We start from the raw sequence: 15023 nt of genomic DNA on the forward strand, positions 1-15023 counted from the left end.
TAAGTTTTATATGTTAAGTTAGAATAATGAGATAAAAAGTCTAAATTTTGACATAAGATTATTCTATATGAGGCGTCGGATGCAGAAAGGCATCCTGGGACTTGTAGTTTTAATCGTAATGTGGGACTTAAACTTTTATAGAAGCCCATATCTGCCAGGAAAAGAAAAAAACAATTAAATATTAGAAATGATAAAAATAAAAATACTATATATAGAAGCCGAGATCAGCAGCAACAGCAATGACTTTGAAGATAATTATCTCGTTATCATGAGGAAGCGACTCTTATCCCAACATAACGAGATAGATAACTCATAATGGTGAGATAACGGATAGAATTAATGGTCATAATTATAAGATATTAAATCAAAGTTTTGAGTTACTAAGTTAATGACTTAGTTTCACTATAACGAGGGTGGTGAATACAAAAATAAACAGAAAGTTAACTTTTCAGCACTTTGTTGATTGTTGCACTAATTTCTTGTTGTTTATGGTTTTTTCTTATGCACTCGTTTACTTCCTGTTGTTTCTTACTTTAATTTAAAAACAAAAGAAAAACTTCTGTCTCATTGCAGCAGGATTATATTTGACCTGCAGAGACTGAAGGAACAAACGATGATGTTACACATTTAAATTTTTATTTGTATGTTTCAATCCATTTTTATTTTTTTCTGGCAGTAATGAACCTCCATATACTAGTTAACCTGAGTTTATTCTAACTATGTTACACTTATATTCAGCGTTTTTTTTTTTTTTTTTTTTTTTTTACATCTGATGGTTATTCTGATGTTATCAATAATATTCTACTGACATTTATCAGTAGAGTTCTGCAGCACTGGAAAGTAACTGAGTACATTTACTGTAGTATTATGCTTAAGTACAGTTTAGAGGTACTTGTACTTTACTTGAGTATTTCCATGTGATGCTACTTTCTACATTTCAGAGGGAAATATTGTACTTTCTACTCCACTACATTTATTTGACAGCTTTAGTTACTTTTCAGATGAAGATTTGACACAATGGATAATATAACAAGCTTTTAAAATACAACACATTGTTAAAGATGAAACCAGTGGTTTCCAACCTTTTTGGCTTTTGACGTCTTACAAAAAGCAGTGTGTAGTCGGGGTCACATTTCACATGTCTATGAGTTGTTAACAGCTCCACCAAATAGTGATTTTTCCCTCTAAACTTCTCACATGCTTTCTTTTCAATAAATGTTCAAATGATCCAATATTTCAGCAAAAATCAAAGATTAGAGAAAAAGTCCAAAAACTGAAAACAGATTTGTGTATCAGAACTTTGTTTTTTCTTCTTTCCTCTCCCATTAATCATCTCACCACCCCTCAGATTTATCTGCTGACCCTTTGGAGGGGCCCGACCCCTAGGTTGGGAACCACTGGACTAAACTAGCTAACTGTATATAAAGTAGTGTAAACTAGCTCCACCTCCAGCAGCTACAACAGTAACATGCTGCTCTAACACTGATGCTTCACTATTAATAATCTAATGATGTCATATATAATAATATATCAGTCAGAGGGACCAAACCACTACTTTTACTGCAATACTTTAACTACATCAAGCTCATAATACTTATGTACTTTTACTGCAATACTTTAACTACATCAAGCTCATAATACTTATGTACTTTTACTGCAATACTTTAACTACATCAAGCTCATAATACTTATGTACTTTTACTGCAATACTTTAACTACATCAAGCTCATAATACTTATGTACTTTTACTTGTGATGGAGTATTTTTATATTGTTGAACTTGTACTTTTATTTAAAGTCCTCCTCCACTCAAAAATGTGTTTTTCTTGTTCCTACATTTGTGCAGAGTTTGTTTTCATTCATCTGCTGAATGTGGAAAGTTTCTCTGAGGCTCATTCAAAATGTAGAATTTAAGGTCTGAACCTACAAACAGGATTTATGACGTCACAACTAGTTTGGAGCCAATCGTGGTTCAATATTCAACCGGCACAAATGTGATGTGACACTTGAAGCCTCCAGTGCACAAACACTGAGAATGAACTTTACTGTGAAGGAGGAGACTTAGATTTAAATACCGGGAGAAATATATTTGCATATTTATAGATTCTGGGAGTTTTAATGAGGGAGAAGGAATAGATGTATTTTTAAGGATTTTAACAAGATAAATTGAACCTTTTTTTGGTGAAAACCCGTATTAGACAGAAATGATTATTTTATATGCATCTTAAAACATGTCTGGAGAAGATCTTTAAGGATCTGAGTACCTCTGTTCTTATCCTCTAAATATTTCTCCAAATCTTTACAAAACTTGAGGGAAAATTCACAATTATGTAATAAATATATTTCTGACTGTTCTTCCACAGTAATGTGTCAGTAAAGCAGGGATATGCAGTGTATTTATAGTGTGCATGTGATGCAGCAGCTGCAGTCACTGCAGCAGCAGTGCATGTCCTCTCGCGCAGGTGGTCACGTGCTCCTCTGTTGACTGAGGAGCAATAAAAAAATCTCAGCTCTGCAGCAGAGAGGCTAACAGCTAACAGCTAACAGTCCTGAGGAGAAACACAGCGGAGGGTTTAACACCGACTGAGACATGAACACATCGGTATGAGTGAACCAGCAGCGGGCCGGTGACGTGCACAGGTAGGTTTAACTTCACCTGTGATGCTGAGCAGCCTCCTGCTAATGCTAACACACAGCTAGCAGGCTAGGCTAGCAGACTAGCTGACTCCGCAGATGATTAACAGTAATGAGTTTTTCTGTCTGTGAGGCCAGAACATGAGCCGACTGCCGTCCAGATGTTGATTATTAGACCAAACAGCTGGAGACAGGAGCTAATGTGTTAGCGTAGCATCCTACAGAGAGTGATGATGGTGTTCAATGCTAGCTGACGTTAGCCGCGAGTTTAGCTAAGTTAGCTTTTCTGGGACGATGCAATGAAATCTCCTTTTTTTTCTGTTTCAAGCAATAAAATAATGATTTAATAAATCTGAAACTGTTCTCTTGATGGATGCAACAGTCTCCATGTTGGTGTAGATCAGGTGTGACAGGTGTAAGTATGATGGGGTTTGATGTAGACCAGCGGCCTGATTTATAGCCGTTGCGTAAGTTACGCACAAAACTGGGCTTGATACGTACGTCACGTCCCAGGAAAAGGTTGCGACTGATTAAAAACAAACTAAAGAATGAGCGCAACTGTACGTAAACTCTGAGCCATGCCTAGCAACATCTGGAGAAGGAGAAACTGGCGACGCAGATGGTGAGATGGTGAACTGAAGCCAGACTGTATATTAATCCTCATACATTTAATTTCACCTCAGATCACGTGTTAATTATAATTATCTACTTTATCACAAACATTCAAACCAGCAGTGATACATAGTGAGCCATAATTATTCTTTCAATTATAAAAGCTATTAGCAACTCAAATCCAATTACATCTGTGATTTATTATTGAACCATTAAAGAAATGTGGAGCACAATGTGCTGCCTCACCATGAACACAGAGGAGGAGAGGAGAGGAGGAGAGGAGAGGGGAGGAGAGAGAGGGGGGGAGAGGAGGAGAGGAGGAGAGGAGAGAGGGGAGGAGAGGGGAGAGGAGGGGAGGAGAGGAGAAAGGAGGAGAGGGGAGAGGAGGGGAGGAGAGGAGAAAGGAGGGGAGGAGAGGAGAGGGGAGAGGAGGGGAGGAGAGGAGGAGAGGAGAGAGGGGAGGAGAGGGGAGGAGAGGGGAGAGGAGGGGAGGAGAGGAGGAGAGGAGAGAGGGGAGGAGAGGGGAGAGGAGGGGAGGAGAGGAGAAAGGAGGAGAGGAGACGAGGAGAGGGGAGGAGAGAGGAGGAGAGGGGAGAGGAGGGGAGGAGAGGAGAAAGGAGGAGAGGAGAGGAGGAGAGGGGAGGGGAGGAGAGGAGAGAGGGGAGGAGAGGGGAGAGGAGGGGAGGAGAGGAGAAAGGAGGAGAGGAGACGAGGAGAGGGGAGGAGAGAGGAGGAGAGGGGAGAGGAGGGGAGGAGAGGAGAAAGGAGGAGAGGAGAGGAGGAGAGGGGAGGGGAGGAGAGGAGAGAGGAGGGGAGGAGAGAGGAGGGGAGAGGAGAGGAGGGGAGGGGAGGAGAGGAGAGGAGAGAGGAGGGCTCAGTATGGTGCTCGCACTCATAGTCAGCTGCTGAAATGATGATGGTGTTGTGGTGATGTCAGGATGGTGTTGTGATGATGTCAGGATGGTGTTGTGATGATGTCAGGGTGGTGTTGTGATGATGTCAGGATGGTGTTGTGATGATGTCAGGGTGGTGTTGTGATGATGTCAGGGTGGTGTTGTGATGATGTCAGGGTGGTGTTGTGGTGATGTCAGGATGGTGTTGTGGTGATGTCAGGATGGTGTTGTGATGATGTCAGGATGGTGTTGTGGTGATGTCAGGATGGTGTTGTGGTGATGTCAGGGTGGTGTCGTGATGATGTCAGGATGGTGTTGTCGTGATGTCAGGATGGTGTTGTGATGATGTCAGGGTGGTGTCGTGATGATGTCAGGGTGGTGTCGTGATGATGTCAGGATGGTGTTGTCGTGATGTCAGGATGGTGTTGTGATGATGTCAGGGTGGTGTCGTGATGATGTCAGGGTGGTGTTGTGGTGATGTCAGGATGGTGTTGTCGTGATGTCAGGATGGTGTCGTGATGATGTCAGGATGGTGTTGTGGTGATGTCAGGATGGTGTTGTGATGATGTCAGGGTGGTGTTGTGGTGATGTCAGGGTGGTGTCGTGATGATGTCAGGATGGTGTCGTGGTGATGTCAGGGTGGTGGTGTGATGATGTCAGGGTGGTGTCGTGATGATGTCAGGGTGGTGTTGTGATGATGTCAGGGTGGTGTCGTGATGATGTCAGGATGGTGTTGTGGTGATGTCAGGGTGGTGGTGTGGTGATGTCAGGATGGTGTTGTGATGATGTCAGGGTGGTGTTGTGGTGATGTCAGGGTGGTGTCGTGATGATGTCAGGATGGTGTTGTGGTGATGTCAGGGTGGTGTTGTGATGATGTCAGGGTGGTGTTGTGATGATGTCAGGGTGGTGGTGTGATGATGTCAGGGTGGTGTTGTGATGATGTCAGGATGGTGTTGTGGTGATGTCAGGGTGGTGTCGTGATGATGTCAGGGTGGTGTTGTGATGGTGTCAGGATGATATTGTGGTGATGTTGTGGTGATGCAGGGATGGTGTCAGGATAATGTTCTTCTCCAGTCACCTGCACTCACATACAGATTGTGGAAGTTAGACAAACACCTGTGTGCTGGATTTTGGAGTAGATATAAATTAATAGTGTTTGTTGTGTAGCAGGAAGTGTGACAGACTCTGATGTTTATGTGCTCGGGGTCACTGATGAGTCGTTGTTGCACCAGCTGACTGCTGGAGTTACCTGCTTCCTGTAACCGTGCTCGTTGTTACAGGAAGCAGTTGTAGTCGTATCATCAGCGTATGAAAAGGGTTCCCAGTGTTTCCAGTGTGTCTGTGAAGGCAGATGGCGCCCACCTAGAGTCCGGTTGAGGGTCCTGAGGTTTTGTTATGATTTGGAATTGAATTTTTAGCATCAAATTCCCTCTTTGTGTTTCCTCGGACAGTGTTTCCCTGTTGAGCTGCAGGTGGAAGTATAGTAACAAAAAGAGGAACTTTGGCACTAAAAAGACTGTAACGTTGAAAGATATCTACTTGATTTGAAGCTTCATATTAGCTTCAGACTGTGGATTTTATCCTCCATCACTTCCATTGTAAGGTCATTATGAAGGGATCTTCAGCAAGAAGCTTTAATGCTCATTTGAGCTCCTGACTGTTGGTTTAAGTCACATTTGAACTATTGAGAAGCGTCCTCGGAGGATGTTATTGAACTGTGCTGCAGCTCTGAGGGTTAAAGGGCAGAATCAGAGGTAACAAACTGTCTCCTCTCCCCACAGAGGAACTCCAGATTCAGACTCGACGCTGTACACAGGAGCTGATGTTCAACAGGGTTTATGTTTCTGAAGGTTGTTTGATATGAAAGTTTACAGACATGAAACATCAGAAGCTGCAGAAGGATTGAACACGGTGCCTTGCAAAGGTTGTTACTGGTGGATGATGGTGAAACAGCTCCACATATGATCTCCTCTCTTGTTGATGAAGACATTTCCTCTGTAAATCATAGTTACTGCAGGACTGCTCCTCAGCGAATGAACAGCAGCTTAAACAGTGTCGTGTTTTAACAGCCAAAGAGCCAAAGTAGATCCACATATCTGAGTCCAGGATCAAAATAAATCCCCGTTAAATCCAAGCGATGCCTAGTGATGAAACGTTTTGTTTGCAGTCTCAGTTCGACTGTCTTCGCATTGTTTCCTGTTAAACAGTTAAAGTCTCCTTCCGCTCAAACACGTGTTTGTGTTGTTGTTCCTTCAGTCGGATGTTCTTCTTCTTCTTCTTCTCTGTGCAGAATGATGTTTGTGTCTCTTGAGTTCACCAACGGGGAAGCTACCCGGCAGGGTTTGTGACATCACAACTAGTTTGGAGCCAATCAGGGTTCAGTATTTAACTGACATCACAGTGTGATGTAGAAACTCCGGTCGACAAACACTGGGATGAACTTTACAGTGAAGGAGGAACATCATATTTACAGATTCACAGAATGATTTTTAATGAGTTAATGTGACATTTTTGGAGGAAAAACAACATCAAACACAGTAGGGATCAGGAAAATTAACTATCAGTTATCGATGAATCTTTTTTTATATGTATTAAAATGCTGATGGCAGAAAATACTGAAGAAATGGTGTTTTTCCTCAGTGAAATCCTCTTTATACAAGACAGTTCAGCTGTTGATATGAGGCCTCGTAAAGGCAGCGGAGCCTCTGAGCCAAACCTCTCAAATCAACAAGCCAAAGCGACGGCGCTCGTCCTAAACACAAGTCCAAAACATCATAAATCATATCAAACCATAATATGTAAATAAAAAACATATGATATTATTTAGTGCTGACAATTTTGACCTAAATGTAACTTGCAGCCGAGAGAATAAAGTTACTGCAGCCTGCTGGTTGTTGTTGAGGAGGATGTGCATGTCAACGTGCTCCGAGCAGGAGCGACGCTGCAGGATGCAGACGTGTTGCCCCGCCGTGCGTCGCCATGGTAACACCGAGCTGACGGAGGAGGATTCATTCACCGGTGTCGTGCATCATCGGGGTCGTTGCTGTGTTGTAGGTATACACGGCGTTGCGATGTTTACAATGAGCTTCGTTGTTTTTTAGCTTCGCCTCGCTCTCTTCTTCGTGTTTACTTCCGTCTAGTTTCTACGGCAACCCGCTGGCGGCTGAGTATTCATTTTCCCTCTTGAATTTAAATTGCGCCGCCGGCTGGTTGCAGCACGTAGACGCATCCACACGTCGAACGTCAAATCGATTTAATTCCACGTGATCGAAAAAATTCTTAACGATCGATCATCGATCGTCGATCAATCACGCCCGTCTCTAAAACACATCATGTTATTCCAAGTATGTTTATGTATCTGACATGTGTGGATCTTTAGTCTGACTGCTGTTTGCGTGTTTCAGGGTGATCAGGTGTGTGTTGTGACAGCAGCAGGATGCCCATCCCTCCCCCCCCTCCACCAGGGGGACCCCCGCCTCCCCCCACCTTCAGCCAGGTAACCACACACACACACACACACACACACACACACACACACACACACACACTGAGTCTATGTCTTTATTAAGCCTCTGAACTCTAAAATGCTGCGCCCACAGCGGGAGGACTGACAAGCAAGTCAGCTGCAGAAAACCAGCGAAGAAGAAACGATATGCTGTTTGCTGACGTTTAGTTTATTGCAGCAGATAAAGAAAGACGTAGATAGCTTCGTCTGACTCTGAACAAAGATCCAACCACACGGCAACAGTTAGCATCTCACACAGACACCAGACAGCCAGCAAGTGAACCAGCAAACAAACAACAACAACAACAACAACAGAAGGAAGGTTAGTCTCTGCAGGTCATAAACATGGTATCTTACTGCAGCCAGTGGATATATGTGCATTAGTCAGACTACATGTCTTATTTTCCATCTGTAGTCTGCAGGACATGAAGAATAACCATGATGAGTTATCCTCATCTAGAGAAGAATAAAATAGACTAGAACCAGACAGAACCTTCACTGATTCTTACTCTGTGTCTTGTAGTCATGTCAGTATTTATTAAAAATGAGTTTTCGAGTTGTACTTTGTGAGTCTGTGTGAATACTTCCTGTGTGAGTGTGTATGTAGGTGACCTCAGGCTGCTCTCTGATTGGTTGCTTCAGATTTTCTACTGGACGCAGCTCTCTGCTGCCTGGACGCTCCCATCCTGTAGACACACGGGTTCCTGCAACGCCGTCAGTGAGATGTGTGCAGACATTACAAATATCAGGACCCTCAGTTCTGTTCAGCAGGAGTTATATGTTAGTACGAGCTGAAGCAGCCGCGGCGTCTGTATTTGACCAATCAGTGACAAAGTTCCTGTACTGTTGGGAAGTAAACCCCTCCCAGTAGGGACTCTCTGGGGGGTGGAGCTTCTTTTAGACCCTGGTTCCTCCGGTGGAAACGCAGGTAGAGGAACTGACTTCCTGTTCCTCGTACTAGAGAACTGTTGTTGTTTCGCTGTTGGACTGTATGTATGTTTGATGATCTTCTTCAGTGGTTTACAGCTGGACACAAGTTTACCTCCACCTTCACCTCCCCCTCAGGCCAACACCACCCCTCCGAAGCTGAGCAGAGAGGAGGTCAAAGGTCGTGGCGCCCTGCTGTCCGATATCTGTAAAGGCACGCAGCTGAAGAAGGTGTCGGTGGTGAACGACCGCAGCGCGCCGATGCTCGACAGTAAGAGCCAAACACCAAAGAGCCAAACACCCACAGACCACCCATACATTCGCTTATACCAATACCTACACCAGCAGCAGAGCCAGCCTCAGCAGCAGGCGGCGCCGTCCGACGAGCAGAAGAAGGCGGCCGGAGATAAGAGCGAGAGTAAGAACACACCTCCAACCTTCTCTGATAGAAGCTGCTGGGCTGCCTGCAGGAGGCCCGAGGGTCAGGAGTCTCAGCCAGCCGCATGTTTCCTGTCCAGAGGGGAGGCGATAATGAGGCTTTAATGAGGCTTTAATGAGGCTTTAATGAGGCTTTAATAAGACTATAATAAGACTATAACAAGGCTATAACGAGGCTTTAATGAGGCTGTAATAAGGCTGTAATAAGGCTTTAATAAGGCTGTAACAAGGCTTTAATAAGGCTATAATGAGGCTATAATGAGGCTTTAATGAGGCTTTAATGAGGCTTTAATGAGGCTGTAATGAGGCTGTAATGAGGCTTTAATGAGGCTGTAATGAGGCTTTAATGAGGCTGTAATGAGGCTTTAATGAGGCTTTAATAAGACTATAATAAGGCTATAACAAGGCTATAACGAGGCTTTAATGAGGCTGTAATAAGGCTGTAATAAGGCTTAAATAAGGCTTTAATAAGGCCATAATGAGGCTTTAATAAGGCTTTAATAAGGCTGTAATAAAGCTGTAATAAAGCTGTAATAAGGCTGTAATAAGGCTGTAATAAGGCTTTAATAAGGCTGTAATAAAGCTGTAATAAGGCTGTAATAAGGCTTTAATAAGGCTTTAATAAAGCTGTAATAAGGCTTTAATAATGCTGTAATAAGGCTGTAATAAGGCTGTAATAAAGCTTTAATAAGGCTATAATAAGGCTTTAATAAGGCTGTAATAAGGCTTTAATAATGCTGTAATAAGGCTGTAATAAGGCTGTAATAAGGCTGTAATAAGGCTTTAATAAGGCTTTAATAAGGCTTTAATAAGGCTGTAATAAGGCTGTAATAAGGCTGTAATAAGGCTATAATAAGGCTGTAATAAGGCTTTAATAAGGCTTTAATAAGGCTTTAATAAGGCTGTAATAAGGCTGTAATAAGGCTATAATAAGGCTATAATAAGGCTTTAATAAGGCTGTAATAAGGCTGTAATAAGGCTGTAATAAAGCTTTAATAAGGCTGTAATAAGGCTTTAATAAGGCTGTAATAAGGCTGTAATAAGGCTGTAATAAGGCTATAATAAGGCTATAATAAGGCTGTAATAAGGCTTTAATAAGGCTGTAATAAGGCTGTAATAAAGCTTTAATAAGGCTGTAATAAGGCTTTAATAAGGCTGTAATAAGGCTGTAATAAAGCTTTAATAAGGCTGTAATAAGGCTGTAATAAGGCTGTAATAAGGCTTTAATAAGGCTGTAATAAGGCTTTAATAAGGCTGTGATAAGGCTGTAATAAGGCTTTAATAAGGCTGTAATAAGGCTGTAATAAGGCTGTAATAAGGCTGTAATAAGGCTTTAATAAGGCTGTAATAAAGCTTTAATAAGGCTGTAATAAGGCTTTAATAAGGCTGTAATAAAGCTGTAATAAGGCTTTAATAAGGCTGTAATAAGGCTGTAATAAAGCTTTAATAAGGCTGTAATAAGGCTGTAATAAGGCTGTAATAAAGCTGTAATAAGGCTTTAATAAGGCTGTAATAAGGCTGTAATAAGGCTGTAATAAGGCTGTAATAAAGCTTTAATAAGGCTGTAATAAGGCTTTAATAAGGTTTTAATAAGGCTGTAATAAGGCTTTAATAAGGCTGTAATAAGGCTGTAATAAGGCTGTAATAAAGCTTTAATAAGGCTGTAATAAGGCTGTAATAAGTCTGTAATAAGGCTGTAATAAAGCTTTAATAAGGCTGTAATAAGGCTGTAATAAGTCTGTAATAAGGCTGTAATAAAGCTTTAATAAGGCTGTAATAAGGCTATAATAAGTCTGTAATAAAGCTGTAATAAGGCTATAATAAGGCTGTAATAAGGCACAAAAGTGATTTTAAAAATAGAAATCATCTTTTTTTTACAGAAACATTTAGTGAAGGTGGCTGATTATATACATATATATATATGAAATGGTAAAAAAATGTGGTTCAGTGTTTTCCAAGATGACGTCTTCAACTGTCTTTTTGTCCACAACCCAAAAATATTCAGTTTACTGTCATAGAGACTAAAGAAACCAGAGCTCAGTCTAGGAAGGTCCAGTAGTAGTAGTTCAGTAATCAGTCGATTAATCGATTTGTCAATAAGAAAAAATGCAAATATTCTCTGATTCCAGCTTTTTAAATGTGAATATTTTCTGGTTTCTTTAGTCTCGATGACAGTAAACTGAATATCTTTCAGTTGTGGACAAAAACAAGACGTCAGTTTGGACTTTGGGAAACCACATTTTTCACCATTTTCTGACGTTTTATGGACCAAACAACTAATCGATTAACATAGAAAAAATAATTAATCAATAATAAAAATATTTGTTAGTTGCGACTCTAAAAGAAAACAGATAATATTCACATTTAAGAAGCGGGAATCAGACAATTTTAGTATTTTTTTTCTTAAAAAGTGACTAAAAACAAATGAATTATCCAAATAGTTTAATCGTTGCAGCTCTAATATCTGCCCAGATATCAAGAAAACAACGTACTTGGTTGTTAGTCCATGTCAGACCTAGATTCGTTCTCCAATTAGCTGCTAGCAACATCAACATCCCAGCATGCAAAGCGCTCCTGGCTACGGGAGCCCTGTAGACCACTTCCACTAAAGGCCTGTTTGCTGAGTTCAGATCTGCACAAACGAAAAGGAAGAAGGACAAACCGTCCAGACTGAAGTACACATGTCTGACAGCATGTTGTTGGTTCTCTTGTATCATAAACTCTCAGTGGTTCTGAACTACAGAAGTCTCTGAGCTGTATGTTTATATACCAACACACGGCTGCGGTACGTGTAGCTGTGGTGACGGCAAACATCTCACAAACACATGATCACATGATTCAAAAGGAACACACCTCAGCACAGATACTGACTTCACTCTTTGTTCTTTGTTTCCACTTTTTACCGTCCATCCACGTCTGTTTATGTCAGTATTATCTGTGTCTTGAAGGTTAATTAACTCTCTTTATATTTCTGCTTCTGATGATCTCGTCTGAATCGGAGCTCGCTGTGGTTTGCACCAGAAAAAGGTTTGAACATTTTAGCGAGCTTTCCTGTTATTTTACTGCTGTAAAGATTAAATCACAGCATTAAACTGCTGTCCACTAAGATGATGGACAGGTGGTGGACAGGTGATGGACAGGTGATGGACAGGTGATGGACAGGTGAGGGACAGGTGGTGGACAGGTGATGGACAGGTGATGGACAGGTGATGAAGCGGCTGGTGAGAACAGATCCTGGAGTGTCCTGCAGAGCTGCTCACTGTTGGAAATAATGATGTCTGCCGTTCAGTTTTTTTCCCAAGTTTCATTCCAAACTCATCTGTAATGTGGGAAAACACTCAAACAGAGACTCCATAAATAAAATCCAGTGTTTAAACGATCAGTCTGATGATTTTTTTATATTTTTCTTCATGTTTGGATCCAAACCAACAATGAACTGATCTACTAACAAGTATTGTGTGTGTATCATAGCCTGATATATCTTATTCCTCCATTGTTGTCCAAAAACTATTAAAAACACGTCAGTGAGTCACACCGCTGCACTGGGTGACATGTTCCCTCATCATCAAGAGTTTGGTCACGTTAGTTTGTTCAGAAACGGCTCCAAAGACTAATAACAGCATCACGTTTTCTGTCTCAAGGGAGTGGTTCTGTGTAAGGACAGCTTCATTAGCTTGGATTTTGTACTGAAATTTACAATGTCCGGGTCAGAGTCTGATCGATAAGATGAGCGTGAAAAAATAGCGATTGTTTACTATAAACAGAACCACATTCCTGCTCAATGGCGTGTGCCTTACACAGAACTACTCTCCAGAGACTGAAAACAACGGAGGAATAAGATATATCAGGCTTTGAGAAGATCAGTTAATTGTTGGTTTGGATCCAGAAGCTGGGGATGTTTACTGACAGGCTGTGCAGCAGTTTGGAATGAAACAAGGCTGTGTTAGCTCGTCTGAACTGTGTATGAATTGTCCTCATAAAGACACAATCACCTGGCCCTGCTAAGCTAACTGCTCAGCAGATTTAAGGCTCCTTGGTTCACCTGCCGGCTGACAGGAAGCTTCCTGTTTACCTGCAGTGGAGTGAGAGTGACACCTGACTGGGTGGCAGACATCTTTGATCAGAACACGTGGAGAGTTTGTAGCTGTGTGACGGCTGCGCAGCGCTGAAAAATCATTCTGGTTTATTACAATTCAGGTTTTATTTAGTTGTTTTGTTAATAAAATTTTACTCATCAAGTTAATATCAGAGATCTGACGCGTCACGGCCTCAGACCCTCACATATCAGAGATCTGACGCGTCACAACTTCAGACCCTCACATATCAGAGATCCAGCACCTCACGGCCTCAGACCCCCACATATCAGAGATCCAGCACCTCACGGCCTCAGACCCTCACATATCAGAGATCTGACGCCTCACAACTTCAGACCCTCACATATCAGAGATCCAGCACCTCACGGCCTCAGACCCCCACATATCAGAGATCCAGCACCTCACGGCCTCAGACCCTCACATATCAGAGATCCAACGCCTCACGGCCTCAGACCCTCACATATCAGAGATCCAACGCCTCACGGCCTCAGACCCCCACATATCAGAGATCCGACGCCTCACGGCCTCAAACCCTCACATATCAGAGATCCAGCACCTCACGGCCTCAGACCCCCACATATCAGAGATCCAAGGCCTCACAACCTCAGACCCCCACATATCAGAGATCTGACGCCTCACGGCCTCAGACCCCCACTGTGAAGGTCTTTCATCGGTCATTCTTAACAATAATTAGAATTATCCATAAAATGAAATTCAGACATGGCAGGTGGGATAAACAGATTATTTTGATTGATCACATTTTGATTTATTGATCAAAAGTCCTTTAGATTTATTTGGAGAAATAAACCACAGATAGTTTTATTGGATTTCTGCAGTCAGAATTATTGATCTGTGTTGTACTTCCTGTCACTGTGCAGCCGTCACCGGCCTGTGATGTCATTAATTTTAATGTGTTTTCGATTGTTTGTCTGCCAATCACGTTGTGCCGTCGATGATCTCATCGGAGCTGCGTGGGAGCGTAAAACAATTTTACTGTCTCACTTCATCCCATGTAATCCCACCTCATTTAATCCCATTTAGTTTCACCTCATCCCATTTAATTTGATGTCATCCATCTTCACTTAATCCCACGTCATTTAATCTCACTTCATTTAATGGCATCCCACTTCACTTAAACCACTTCGTTTAATCCCATTTCATTTCACCTCCTCCAGTTTCACTTGATCCCACTTCACTTCATCCGCCTTCATTGAATCCCACTTCATTTAATTCCACTTAATCCCACTTCATTTCACCTCATCCCACTTCACTTAATTCCTCTTAATTTACTGTCATCTGCCTTCATTGAATCCCACTTCATTTCACCTCATCCCATTTCACTTAATTCCTCTTAATTTACTGTCATCCCACTTCATTTAATCCCACTTCATTTCATCTCAATCAGTTTCACTTAATCTCACTTAATTTAATGTCATCCCACTTCATTTAATTCCACTTAATCCCACTTCATTAAATTCCACTTAATCCCACTTCATGTAATCACACTTCATTTCACCTCATCGCACTTCATTTAATCCCACTTCATTTCATCTCAATCAGTTTCACTCAATCCCACTTCATTAAATGTCATCCCACTTCATTAAATTCCACTTAATCCCACTTCATGTAATCACACTTCATCTCACCTCATCCCACTTCACTTAATCCCACTTCATTTCATCTCATTCAGTTTCTCTTAATCCCACTTCATGTAATGACATTTCATCTCACCTCATCCCACTTCACTTAATTCCACTTCCTATAATGTCATCCCACTTCATTAAATTTCACTTAATCCCACTTCATGTAATCACACTTAATTTCACCTCATCCAGTTTCATTTAATGCCACTTCATTTCATTTCATCCCGCTTCACTTCTCTTAATCTCATTTACAAGTGTTGCCATGGTAACCCGATCTC

The 15023-nt window shown here is 41.8% G+C and overlaps 1 protein-coding gene across 2 annotated transcripts in view; it reads left to right on the plus strand.

Annotated features, from left to right (window-relative positions):
• Nucleotides 1-2427: 2427 nt before the first annotated feature.
• The window catches only part of wipf2b (WAS/WASL interacting protein family, member 2b), a 23145-nt gene continuing 10549 nt past the window's right edge, over nt 2428-15023 (plus strand). The window contains exons 1-3 of one of the 2 annotated variants that reach the window (XM_067616036.1): nt 2428-2639; nt 7543-7634; nt 8709-8988. In XM_067616036.1, the coding sequence (XP_067472137.1) occupies nt 7575-7634; nt 8709-8988 (340 nt within the window). In that variant the 5' untranslated portion in view covers nt 2428-2639; nt 7543-7574. The remainder of the gene's footprint in view (nt 2640-7542; nt 7635-8708; nt 8989-15023) is intronic. The other variant, XM_067616037.1, reaches the window with a different exon arrangement.

Source organism: Thunnus thynnus, chromosome 17 (genome assembly GCF_963924715.1).
Source record: "Thunnus thynnus chromosome 17, fThuThy2.1, whole genome shotgun sequence".
In the NCBI taxonomy this organism is placed as follows: Eukaryota; Metazoa; Chordata; class Actinopteri; order Scombriformes; family Scombridae; genus Thunnus; species Thunnus thynnus.